At 30.9% G+C, this 13,558-nt stretch overlaps 3 protein-coding genes across 8 annotated transcripts in view; 2 read left to right on the forward strand and 1 right to left on the reverse strand.

The window, feature by feature from the left end:
* LOC106784837 (elongation factor Tu GTP-binding domain-containing protein 1) overlaps positions 1 to 7,451 on the forward strand; it is a 69,934-nt gene extending 62,483 nt beyond the window's left edge. Inside the window, exons 4-5 of the mRNA XM_014744783.1 lie at positions 1,157 to 1,344; positions 6,122 to 7,451. Of these exons, the coding sequence (XP_014600269.1) occupies positions 1,157 to 1,344; positions 6,122 to 6,310 (377 nt within the window). The 3' untranslated portion in view covers positions 6,311 to 7,451. The remainder of the gene's footprint in view (positions 1 to 1,156; positions 1,345 to 6,121) is intronic.
* Positions 6,558 to 9,105, reverse strand: LOC106784839 (serum response factor-binding protein 1-like). The gene is made up of 2 exons (XM_014744784.1): positions 8,941 to 9,105; positions 6,558 to 8,842 (listed from the first exon to the last, which is right to left on the reverse strand). The coding sequence occupies exons 1-2, from the start codon at positions 8,965 to 8,967 to the stop codon at positions 7,241 to 7,243; spliced, it is 1,629 nt and encodes a 542-aa protein (XP_014600270.1). The 5' UTR covers positions 8,968 to 9,105; the 3' UTR covers positions 6,558 to 7,240.
* Positions 9,106 to 9,604: 499 nt separating this feature from the next.
* On the forward strand, positions 9,605 to 12,942 carry LOC106784869 (ATP-dependent Clp protease ATP-binding subunit clpX-like, mitochondrial). Of its 6 annotated transcripts, none has more exons than XM_014744835.1 (7): positions 9,605 to 9,722; positions 10,409 to 10,559; positions 10,637 to 10,843; positions 10,933 to 11,084; positions 11,166 to 11,352; positions 11,492 to 12,393; positions 12,468 to 12,942. In XM_014744835.1, exons 2-7 carry the CDS (start codon positions 10,490 to 10,492, stop codon positions 12,720 to 12,722), a joined length of 1,773 nt encoding a protein of 590 aa, XP_014600321.1. In that variant the 5' UTR covers positions 9,605 to 9,722; positions 10,409 to 10,489; the 3' UTR covers positions 12,723 to 12,942. The 6 variants fall into 6 exon arrangements, with proteins under 6 accessions (XP_014600321.1, XP_014600324.1, XP_014600323.1 ...); XM_014744838.1 differs by having other exon boundaries at positions 10,461 to 10,559; XM_014744837.1 differs by lacking the exon at positions 9,605 to 9,722 and adding an exon at positions 9,730 to 9,800.
* Positions 12,943 to 13,558: the final 616 nt, after the last annotated feature.

The following is a 13,558-nucleotide window of genomic DNA, read 5'->3' on the forward strand; positions in this document are numbered from 1 at the left end:
ACCCTTTTTTACCCTTTTTCTCAAAGATCTCCTGATCCAATTGCAAAAAAATTAGCACCATTCGATTCAGCGTCGTCGAATTACCATTATATCAAATTTTAACAAGGGCGCTAAATTTTCCAAGTTCTCCTTTGTTGCCTGGACTATATGTATATTTTCAAACTTCTAATATAATCCTCGTCTCTACTTTCTCCCCTTTATCGATCATTTTTATTTTCAATTTAAATTCCATCTATATATTGTTTATGGAAACAATGTAATATCACATAACAAAATCTTCGTTACGAGTTTTAACGAATTATTGTAATTCTACGATGTAACTCGCGGTGTAATATACCTAATATAAACGGAGCCGAGAAATCATCATCGGTTATTCGCATCACAGATTATGTCGAGCGTGTTGTCGGTAGTAAAAGGAAGAGAGAGAAAGAGAGAAATAGTGGGGTACAGCAGACGGGAGAGGGGGAGAGAAAAAGAAAAGGTAGCAGGTATATACTATATATATCGAATAAATAATGTATGAGAACGTTCCTTGGTTGTTGTTTTCCAACGCGAACGTTTGCAACGATTCTACGTGCCTCGAATTATTATTTTCTATCGATCCCTCGTCGTCATCTTATTTCGTTATCGAGATGAGATGAGATGAGATGAGAAGAGAAACGAGATGAAAACGATTTTTATCTATCCATCATCATTTAACAATAAATATACACCCCCACCTATCTACCCCTATCGTACATATTACGATAAATTTGTATTTATTATTACAAACTTAAAAAATCTGTTCTCTTCTCGAGTATTAATAGAACGAATCGAATATTAATTATATAAAATAATATTAAATATAAATTAAATAAAATAATAATAATATTAAATATTAATATAATTTTATTGGCTTATTTTTTCGATTATTGAATAATATATTAAATAATAATTAAATAAAATAATAATATTATTAAATGTATATAAAATAATATTAAATGTAAATCATTTTATTAGCTTATTTTTTTCGATTATTATCATTTTGTACGATAAATTAGATATGAAAATCAAATTCTTAATACTTTATTGGAAACGTTGGAATTACAACAAGAAAAAATTGATACCGAACGTTTCGAATAATTTTTGATTTGTTTTTTTTTTTTTCTATTTCCAGGCAAATTGTACGCAGCATTTGGAAAAAGACAAGGTCGTGTTATAGCCGCTGAAAATACTTTGGGTTTCGGTGGACAATTTCGTGTTCTGGCAACGTTACCGGTTCCTGAAAGCTTTCAACTTGCGAGGGAACTAAGAACACAAACGTCCGGATTGGCGAGTCCTCAGCTCGTTTTTAGCCATTGGGAGGTAAGATGACCACCATAAACCTAGTAAAGGTAGTAATAGGTAGATCAGATCTGCCTAACCAAAGATATATACCCTTAAGAGATATATAAAACCAAAGTTCGAGATTATTTTAAAAGCTTTTCCTCGCACGTTATTTTGTTTCCTAATAAAACACTTTTATCTTTCGTCGACAGTTCCCCCCCTCTCCCCCATGTTTGCCAATAATAATTAGAAAATAAATATTCGATTGTATACGAATAATTCGTGAATAAATTTTTAAATTAGATCACACTTTTATATATATATATATATTTAAAAATCTATCAAACAATACGATTAATAATTTGATAAATATTAATCAATTGACAAAAGAACATTACGAGAAAAAAAAAGGAAAAAAAAAATATGATTTCCAGACAAATCCCCTAATAACAATATCGTTTTACATAACAGTCCTTCGAACCCTAAATCTAAAGTATCAAAAAGTCAATAGTCTCCTTTGTTTCAACCCCTTTTTATTTAACAGGTGGTATAGGTAACAAAGAACACTCGAAGAATCGTCTCATATATTCTCGAGAGACCAAATTCTCTTTATTTTTAGATATTTCTTTTCTTTTCTTTCCTTTTCTTTTCTTTTCTTTCGTTCTTTTTTCTTTTTTCAGTCGTAAAATATATTTCAAATGTAAAATGATAAATGAAATTTCTTATATAATATAGTAAGCTAGAAAATAGTAATGTATTATATAATGATCTAAAACCTCAGATATATTCAAATGTAGGGAGGAGGAAGAGGGGAGGGGTGAAAAAATAGTCCTCGTTAATCTCGTAAGAATTGCTAACAGAAGATTTTTCTGTTATTTGATAAAAATCTAAGGATAAGATGAAAAGATGATAGGACAAAAGGAAAAGGACCAAAAGGAAAAAAGGAAAAGCATTACAGGTTAGTCTGAACGAAGTCGAAAAGTAGCCAAAGACCCTTGATAATGAAAATAGGACCAGGACCAGGATGAGGATGAGGATGAGGATGAGGATGAGAGGAGGGTGTCAGGATCTTTTTTTCCATCTTACGGTTGAAATTTTTCGGTATAACTTTCAAACCCCTGGCGTGCTATTATTCCGCATACAATGAGGACGATCGACCGGTGACGGGATGACAATGAAGAAGAAAGGACTATACCTCGAAGAAGAACCACCACCACCACCAGCCCTTTACGAGGGGACATATAAAACCTTTGATAGTTGATAGGACAGAGTGGTTATGGTGGGAGGGAAGGAGGTTAGGAAAGCAAAGGGGGTGGCCCCCCTCGAAGATATCTTAGCTCGCTTATCTTCTTGAGGAAAAAAGAAAAGAAAAAATACGTCTTCTTCCTACAAAAGAAGTCAAGTCCCCTCCGCCCCGCCCAACCAACCAACAACCAACCAACCATCATAGCTATTTCGAAATTCAAACGTTTATTATCAAGCACGCTAAGTATTTTTTCTTTTTTTTTTTTTCCAAGAAGATGCTATATTATCCGTTGATCGTAGGGTAAATCTTTTGACGCCGTTTCGTGGACCCTGAAGAGAAGAAGAAGAAGAAGAAAAAGGAAACTTATCCCCTTTTCTTTTTAACTTCTCGTTACACGAAATACGATGATACATTCTTGGTTATAAATTTTATACGATTTATAGTTATTATTTTTACCTATCTTTTCTTTTTTTCTGTTTTTATTTAAACGTTCCCCTCCGTTTCGTGAACGCGCGTATTTTGCGACCATTCTTTTTCTTTTTTTTTTGGTTTCCTCCGATTAATAAAATGGGATATACACTTTTGTTTGTCACGGATAGAATATTTCGATTAGAGTTAAATGAACCAAAACAAAAAAAATGAATAAAGTTAAGTGAACCAAAAGTTCGTGAGTTTATTTTATTATAAATTGTATATATATATATATATATAATATATATAAACTGCATAACGGATTGTTTTTTGTATAATTTAAATTGGTAATATCAATTTAAAAAAAAAAACTCACAAACTTTTGGTTAATCCTAAAATGATTAAAGAAAATAAATTAACTTGACAGATAGAGAACGTTACATTTTTTCTAATAAAAATTCATTTGAATAATACGTTCGATGAAATTTTTCATATATTTACTTATTATACCATATACTAATTTATATTTCATCATTAAACTTTTCACATATCTAATAAAGGTAAAACCTTGTAAACGACAAGATTTATTCTACTATGATGATTGAAAACAAAATATGCGAATGACGTTAAACAAAAAAAGGAAAACAATTTTATTCCTTCAAATTTAATTGGATTGAAATAAGAAAAGCAAAAAAAAGAATTCTCTTCTACACTTACTAGATAGACAGATAAGATGGATGATCTTTGACACGTGGTGTCAAGAAAATAACGAACGAAAGAAGAAATAGAAATACACATAGGGGGGAGGGATGGGGTGGAAAAGGGGACAACACGCAAGTTAGTTAGTATAGTAAAAAAAAAGAGAGAGAAAAAATGGCAGGTAGGGGGCGAAGAGGGGGGAGGGGACTTAGAAAAAAAAAGGTGCGCGATTAAATCGGTGAAATTAGTACTTCCGTTCGGAAATTGAAGAAATAATGACGATAGTTAGAACCGGAAATCGTATATACAGGACGCGCGCTGCTGTTGGTGCTCCTCTCTCTCTCTTTCTCTCTTCTCTCTCTCTCTCGACCATCATCATCTTTTGCTCGACTACCGCGAAGAACCGCTGCTGGTAAACAACCGAACGATGAGGATGAGGTTGAGGAGGATGAAGAAGGGGGAGGGGGAGGATGAGGATGGTCATTTCTTTTTCTACGGACTCCCTGCTGCTGCTGTGCTGGGTAGGAGAAGGAAACTATCCCTACCATCATCTTTCTCTTCACCGAACACTTTTCTCCACTAGTCGAAACGAAACGAACGAAAGAACGAACGAACTATATATATAAGGATAAAAAAAACCATTTAAACTCGAACACTATGAATCTTAACGAGGAAAGATTGAGAACAAGAAGAAGAAAGAAAAAATCCAAAGTGAGCAAAAAGTATTTTCCATCGTTCCGTTCAATTTCCTTTTTTTAAATCATTATTCTATAGAAAATATAAAATCGGATCGAAAAATAATCCCTTTCATCCCCCGGATCCTTGCCCCCCCTGCCACGCAATTGTTACTATTTTGCATAGAATAAGAAGGATATTCTATGATATATTTCTTTTTTCAAAATTATTATTCTATAGAAAAGATGATATAAAATCGGATAAAAAAAAAGCCGCCCGTTTCTCAGCCCTCTCAGTTGTTATTATTTTGCATAGAAGAAGGATAATGCTGAAAGATTTTGCTAAAACAAGAATAGGGGGGGTGGGAAAGGGTTGTTGGGATACACGTTGTTAACTTGTAATGCGAGAAATCAATCAAAAGTATCGTTTCGCAGGAAAACGGAGATGACTATACACTGTATATATACTGTTTTATTGGGATACACTAGAAAGGGGAGAAGGAAAATAAATGATAGGATGGTTTAACAACGTCGCAGTGTTTGGTTGGTTGGTTAGTTGGTTGTAGAACATAATATTCCGAAAACCTACGAAAACAAATCTGGCTTGAAACAAAAAGTGCTATCTACCATCTGTTGTTGTTGTTGGGTGACGCGAGCATGTCGTCCGTCTTTTACCATCTTTCGTTGTTTGGTATAAAGAGGAAAACTATAGTCCTTTCTTGCGGACTCCCTCGAACTCGATTCCACGGACTATAGATTATCCTTCTCGTTTGCTTCGGTCCGCACCAGGTGTCCGCATCTTATAAATTTCAATACGAATAAAAGAGAAAGAGAGAAAAGGAGAAAAAGAGATGAAGAAGGGATGGAAGGAAGGAAAGAAGAAAGAAAGAAAGAAAGAAAGAAAAAAAGAAAGAAAGAAAGAAAGAAAGAAAGAAAGAAAGAAAGAAAGGAAAAAAGAAAAAAAAAGAAGAAAAAGAGAAACGACGAACAACGTATCCGTAAAAAGCGAAATAAGAAAAAAGAAGAGAATATATGTAAAAAGGAACTCTAAGGGTGCAAAAGGGAACAAAAAAGAAAAAAAGAGAACGAAAAATAAAATCACCTGCATGATTTTCATCCGTAGGTTTTCTTTTCTGCGAAAGAAGCAAGAAGCAAGAAGAAGAAGAAGAAAGAAAAGGAGGCAGAAAAATAACAATCGTGTCTCTTTTCTTATACAAACCTCTGACACATTGTAATATTAATAATAATAAGGGATAATGGTAATAATCAAATTTGTCTTGTGAATATATGAAGGAAGCGTTGTTGTGTTGTGAAATAATACGTCCCACGGATATATCTTTTCGTTCCTCTCGGGTCTTCCTCTTCTTCCTGGTGCGTCTTCGTATATAACCGAAGGATAGGTATACCCTGTGACGGAATTTCTTAACGTCCGGTTAACAGCTAGGATGGAACGACGACATTTTGTTTTTTTTTACCTTCTTTTCTTTCTTTCTTACCTTTTAGGGTCTTCTTCTTCTTCTTTTCCTTCTTCATCGTCTTCTTCTTGTAAAACGAGAACCGACGATGTGTTTCGAGAAATTTAATCGACCTATTCAAAATGGCCCAAATAATAAGAAATAAATCTACATGTTAATAAGTAATTGAAATTATTTCCCTCGTTATTTCTTTTTGCAAGATCTTCTTCTGTTAGTAAACTTTAACCATTAGAATTATCTACACATTAGTAATATATTTAATTGTATATTTTTAATCTAATTTTTTTTGTTATTTTTTACTTATGTTCTAGGTAATCGAACAAGATCCATATTGGGTACCATCCACGGAAGAAGAATATCTTCATTATGGCGAAAAAGCAGACAGTGAAAATCGCGCGAAAAAATACATGGACGCAGTAAGACGTCGAAAAGGTCTTCCCGTTGATTCACAATTAGTTACTCATGGAGAAAAACAACGTACTTTGTCTAAAAAGAAATAAGAAGAAAATTAAATACATTGATCCTATCCCTTCTTTATGAAATCGGACTCATGAATGGAGCCAAATGTTGTTCCTGCCCCCACCCCCTTAATACACTATAATTTTTTTAAATATTGTAATTTGTAAAAAAGAAAAAAAAAATCGGTCGCATATAATACATGATCATCGTTTTCTTCGATCATTAGTCGTAATTCATTATTTTCTAAATTTATTTAAATGATATCATGAAATTAAGGACAGTCTTAAGCGTATCTTAGTTTATTTACATTTTATTTTATATTTTCGACATTTACATAAACTTAATTATAGAAGTTTAATCAATTTTTTTTATCTAGATTTAATTAGAATTGATTTGTTTAATAATAAGAATGTATCCCATTGTGTATATATATATGTATATATATGTACATACATGTTATAATAAAAGTTCAGTGTGAACTATTCGACTAATAGCATTCATTTGTATTTAGTATTACTAGTAACTGAATATATTAGTTTAACCAATACCATATTTTTTTTAAATATACAAAAAATGAAAAACGTTTCAAGGAATCCATTTTTTTCTTCTTTCTTGAAATAAATAATTAATCATGGAATACAATTATGCGTACGAAAATTGTTCTTAAGCGAAGAAATAAATGATGTTGAACCGTCCTGGCGAACGTAATCGCTTTCCGACGTAGAAAATCACTGATCAAAGCAGAGTAAGTGATGAGCTTATAAAATTATTCATTTCCCGTCACGTCTAGTTGTCCTATTTCCGTAATCTTTTCATTTGGTGTAAGTGATAATATCATATAAGAGCATTATATTCATACAAATTTCTCTTTTAAATTTCTACTAAAAAGAAATTTCTTTCTATCATATAAGAATAAGAATAATTTATTTACAACGTCTGTTAAAAAATATCAATTATAAATTAGATATAAATTATTCGTCATCGAAAACAATTTTTTTCCCTTGGAAACCTTGCTTTAGAATTTCTTGTTGTTTTTTCTTAGCCGCCCAAGACGGATGTAAATTTTCATTTTCATTTGAATTTGCATTCATGATGACATTCTTATTATGATTTTTTGTATCTCTGAACGATGACCCATTATTGTACTTTTGCTTTTTAAATAAACTTTTATCCCTATTAAAATTATTGTCATTATATTGACTTTCTTCCTGTCTTCTCCTTCTTCCTCTTATATCTTCAGAAGAAGATTTTACATTACTAAAGAATCTATCGTTCGCGAATGATCTTTTATTACTACTATACTGTTTAGATCTCTTATTGTTATAAAAGTTATCATCCTCGTCCAACGACAAATCATTATTTTCTTTCGTTTTCGATGGTGCCAAACTAAGATACTCATTACCATCCCCGCTAATGAAAAATGGATCAACTGTCTTCTCAGATTTTAACTTATTCTTAGAAAATTTCTTATCGTTTACCTTCAATGAAACATTTTCTTCCGAATTTTCTTCCAAATTTTCTTCCGAATTTTCTTCCTGTAGAATGTCTACAAACCTTTTAACTGTTGCCTCTTTACTAATAACTTTAACTGTTTCTTTTTTCTTATCCATCTTAGATATTTCTTCCTTTATTCGTGCTTTTTTGATATTCTTGTCACCATTATTATTGTATTCTTTTATAGATTCAGTCATTTCTTTTCTATTCCTTTTCAAATGTTTCCTACTATCTATTTGTTCAATTTTTTCAGAAATCGTAGGTTCTGTTTTGATAATACTTCCTGCTTCTGAATCATGTTTCTCTTCTGAATTTTGTTCTTCTTTAAAAAGATTGTTATCTCCTGTTTCTGTTTTTGATAGAACACTATTATCTACCGTTTCTGATGTTATACTATTATTTTCTATTTCTGATTTTACACTATTATCTTCTATTTCGTATTTTACATTATTATCTTCTATTTCTGATTTTACACTGTTATCTTCTATTTCTGATTTTACACTGCTATCTTCTATTTCTGATTTTATACTGTTATCTTCTATTTCTGATTTTACACTGTTATCTTCTATTCCTGTTTTTACATCACTATCTTGGTTGTCAGAATTTAATTCATTTTCTACTAAACTTTCAGTGACTTCGCTACTATCAAGTGTTTCTCTCTTTACTGTTATTTCCTTCTCATCTTGCTTATCAAATTTATTATTTTGCTTCGCAGATTTATTTTTTCCAGGTTGTAAATGTTGTTCATAATCAGGATACTTGTCGCGAAATTGAATTATGGCATTTTTCAACAACTTGTGTTCCGTTATTCTAGCCATGATACGAGCACTTACCTTAGACTTTTTACTTTGTAAAATTTCTTGCAAACTCTTTTTATTACTAATGCCAAATTTGGTAATATTATCATTTTTCAACTTTTTCAAAAAGTGTATCTCGTTGATCAATTTGTCAGCTTTCTTCTTGTTCTTTTCTAGTTGTTTCTCAGTCCCTTTTTTCGCACGTAATGTTTTGGCTTCTCTAGTCAATTTATGAATTACACGTACCCTGGCCTGCTTTACTAATTTTCGCATTCGAACAATCTGTAATAAACATACAAACACTTGTTCTTGTTACTTTGTTAAAGTTCAACAAACTCTCATAACCTCTAAATTATTGAATAAGTTACTATAGCTTTTACCTCGTCATTAAATTCGGTTTTTCCCATCGTGTAACTTTCTTTTTCTTCTTTAATTGTATATAATATTTAATACTAAATAATTTTTATTATTAATATATATATTCTATATATATATAAATAAAAAACAACACTTATAGATTCATTAAATGTTAAGAAAACATGCAGAATGCGAATGCATTATAGCGCCCCTGACGGAAGATAATGAAAACTAAAATGACTGTTGTCGATAAAAATACTGAAAATAGCAAATAATGAATATCGAATTTAATATCATTATTTACTCGCTAGATGGAATTAATTTAAATTATCAAATAAAGGAATCTGCAATCAAATTTTCTTGCTTAAACAATAAACAAACAGTAACGTTTTAATAAAATATTGAAATAAAAAAACTAAACGATGAAATTAGTTGTAATTTTGCACCATCGTATATGATATTTTACAACAACGCGTATAGGTAAAATAATATTTGTATAATGCTTATTCAAAAATAGAATGTATTGTTAAATAAATAATACAGTACATCTTATCGATAGCAACATTTTTTAAATGATATAAACACGTTATGATAATTAACAAGGAAAGTACGTAAAGTTAAAGGATAAGAATTAATATAACTCGGGCATTTTATTTAAGCGTGCACATTAATTACATATAAAGTTGTTCAGTAGATAGCGCGTTGGTCAACGATCATACGTATACATTCGTATATGTTTACAAAACTAGAAACGTTGGTAAAAACTATCATCGCAACATCTTGCACTGTTTTGTTCAAGATAGAGGTAAATTATGTAATGTATTAAGTTTTACAAAGAAATTTACAAACGAGCATCGTTAGGAATGCAGTTGGATGATTTGCGGTATTATCTTTGACCTTGAACTGTATTTTTTTTTCTCTCTTCATAAGACATTAGCCTGTTTTGTCCTGCGTTCATGATGTGTCAGATATTTGTATGATTTTATTTTTGAAACGCGTTTACCTTTATTATCGATCGTCCATCGATAGATTCGATTGCTCGTAATGACATTTGTCAAATCATTCGAAAGATTTGAAAAATTTTTTACTCCAATGAAAGTTATATTTTCGCCTATAAGCGTATTTATATACGTGTGAAGATCTATAAGATTAGTAGTAGTCTCTGTTGACGTGTAAATTCGTGCAGTGTATTATTTTTGTTTCTGTCATCTACTGCCATATATTGTCATTTACGCAGTTCACTTTTTCAAATATTAACTCTTCGCCATTAGATCCCTTTTTGTAAGATAATTAATAATATTATTACGATGTGTTAATTTAGTTTGCACACATATATGTAGGTTATTAGTTAAATTAAAATAATATCTTCTCTAATAAAGATCTATTTTGTTGATTAAAAATAAAGGCAATTAATGATTGTTTAATTTGTATTTTCATTAATATTGATCATTTGAATATTATATTACTTAGAAAGTTCTTATACTTTTGTAGATCTCAATTTATACAGGAGCTAACACTGTATAATACATATTTTATTTTGAAGATATAACATTGCAAGTAGTGATTGTAATAATGAGTTGTGTAAGATGTTGTTTGATCAGTGCTGGACGTTTAGCATCTTCCAATCATGTCAGCAGCCACTGTGAGTATGATTTTTTTAATAATATGTATATATCAATATTTAATAACATTCAACTATTAAATTTGGCGGTTGTTTAGTTCACAAAATTGTTAGAGTTGTTGCTACTCGATCACTTACGACAAGTACAAGCTTAGCTAAGGCTCCAACCGAATCGGTACCACCTAGTAAAAGTGGTGGTAGTACAACATCCGGAGCATCAGGATCTGGTGGAGATAATGGTAAAAAAGATTCTCTTATTTGCCCAAAATGTGGAGACCCTTGTACTCATGTTGAAACTTTTGTATGTAAGTACAAATACTTTTATCTATTTTATTTCTTTTGACTTTTAAAAATAATCAATAATATTAACATCAATTTTTATTTTCTTCAATAGCATCAACGAGATTTGTGAAGTGCGAAAAATGTCATCACTTTTTTGTAGTATTGTCCGAAGTAGATTCGAAAAGAACTTTGAAAGATGCGTTGAGACCTGACACGGATTCCAAACATGGATTTTATAGAAAACCACCTCCGCCTCCTAAAAAAGTGATACAATATCTCTTAATATAAAACTAAATATTATTATTAATTATATAGTATACAAATACTATCAATGAATAATTTCAGATCTTTGAATATCTGAATAAGCATGTTATTGGTCAAGAATTTGCTAAAAAGGTACTCAGTGTTGCTGTATATAATCATTATAAACGGATATATAACAATTTACCAGCACAGAGCATTCAACCTAATGCTGGTTCAGTTGGTTCACAAGAAATGAATCATCCGTTTACTCATAGAGGTCTTAAACCACGTAAATAATATCTCTTATTATAATTTATTAGTGGCCTAATTGAGAAAATATTTTTATTCTCCCACATTTAATATAATTTAATGTAAAAAATTGTTGGACAAATATTGAAAGGCTTTTCTTTTTTTCTTTTGTTTTTTAGATTTATTGCACATATCTAGCGTCGGAAATTCATTAGGAGTCGGATATCAAAATATTTCTGGTAGTAATGATCAACAGAAAGGATCGAATCAGTCTCCACCTGGATCTGACATTTTAGACAGTCAACAACATCAATTGAAGTTAGAAAAAAGTAATATTCTATTGTTCGGACCAACTGGTTCAGGAAAAACTTTGTTGGCGCAAACAATAGCTCAATGTTTAGATGTACCCTTTGCAATTTGTGATTGTACCACACTGACACAAGCAGGATACGTCGGAGAAGATATAGAGAGTGTTATAGCTAAACTTTTGCAAGATGCCAATTATATAGTGGATAGAGCGCAAATGGGTATTGTATTTTTAGATGAAGTTGATAAAATAGGTGCTGTTCCTGGTATACATCAGTTACGAGATGTCGGAGGTGAAGGTGTACAGCAAGGAATGTTAAAAATGCTAGAAGGTACTATTGTTAATGTACCTGAAAGAAACAGTTCGAGAAAGCTTAGGGGCGATACGTTACAAGTGGATACAACAAATATTCTTTTCGTCGCATCTGGTGCTTACAACGGTTTAGATAGACTTATCGCCCGACGCAAAACTGAAAAATATTTGGGCTTTGGGGCGACGCCTCCATCCAAAAGTCCAGGAAGAAGAGCTGCCAGTCTCGCCGATGTAGCCAATATGTCAACTTCCGCGGCAACAGACAACGAAGAAAAAGATTTGTTATTGCAACAAGTAGAAGCGCGAGATTTAATAGACTTTGGTATGATTCCTGAATTTGTAGGAAGATTTCCAGTACTTGTACCTTTCCACACTTTAAACAAAGATATGTTAGTTCAAATTCTCACCGAACCGAAAAATGCTATGGTTCCTCAATATCAGATGTTATTCTCTATGGATAAGGTAAATATAGATATTTATGATGTTATTATATACATATTTGAACATAATTTAATCTAAATGAACTCTCATTACAGGTGGAATTAACATTTACAACCGATGCTTTGAGCGCCATAGCAGCGTTAGCCATGGAAAAGAAAACAGGTGCAAGAGGTTTACGAGCCATAATGGAATCTCTACTTTTAGAACCTATGTTTGATGTACCAGGAAGCGATGTGATGTCAGTCCATATAACAGAAGCATGTGTACGTGGTCAAGAAAAGGCACAATACATAAGAAGAGGTGAGGCAACAGAAGAGGAATTACAACAAGCGCAACATGTACAAAACTAGCAAATAATTAAAAAACAAGAGACCAGCATATAGCTGTTTTAATGCTATATTAGTACTGTCTCTTGTAAACATTTAAATGATATAAATCCAATATACAAATTTTTAAATGAAATTTGATGAATCAAATAATTTCCAGATAATAAAAGAACACTATGATTTTTAGATAGAAAAGATATAATGTACGTATTCTTAACTGAAAGTAATCACATACACAAACAAACACACATACACACAAATAAAAATAAAAAAAAAAAGTATTTATATTTTAATTAACTGTAAAATAGTTCCACAAACAAAGGAATAAATTGATAAAATATTTTATGTGATGACTATGTAATTGGAGCTTAATTCTATTTAGACACAAATATTCATTAAATTTGATTTTAGATGCAATTAATATTCCATATACGGAGTATCGAGAAATATATTATAACAGATGATGAAGCATTCCATAAACATCGATGTACATATGCATTTTATGAAACATCCTAAATTCTGCCAAATTTATTTATTCTATCTTAGATTAACTTATAGATTCATCGCCTGTTATTTTAACGAAATCTAATCAATAAATCGATATTAAGTTATCACATATTTGTTTAGTCATCAATATTTTTTTTGCGAAATTCGGAAACAAGAAAAACATTGTTATTGTATTGAAAAATTAATTAGCGTAAAGATAAAAAAAAATTAAATACTACTTAAAAAATAATTTTCCAAAAAAAAGTACAATATTTCTATAAAAATAAAATATAAAATTTTAACGTATCTGTAATTTTGTTCAAGAAATAATTATCTACATCAATATATATATATATATATATATATATTATAAC

Source organism: Polistes canadensis, unplaced genomic scaffold, assembly GCF_001313835.1.
Source record: "Polistes canadensis isolate GaletaPanama2010 unplaced genomic scaffold, ASM131383v1 scaffold_41, whole genome shotgun sequence".
Classification (NCBI taxonomy): domain Eukaryota; kingdom Metazoa; phylum Arthropoda; class Insecta; order Hymenoptera; family Vespidae; genus Polistes; species Polistes canadensis.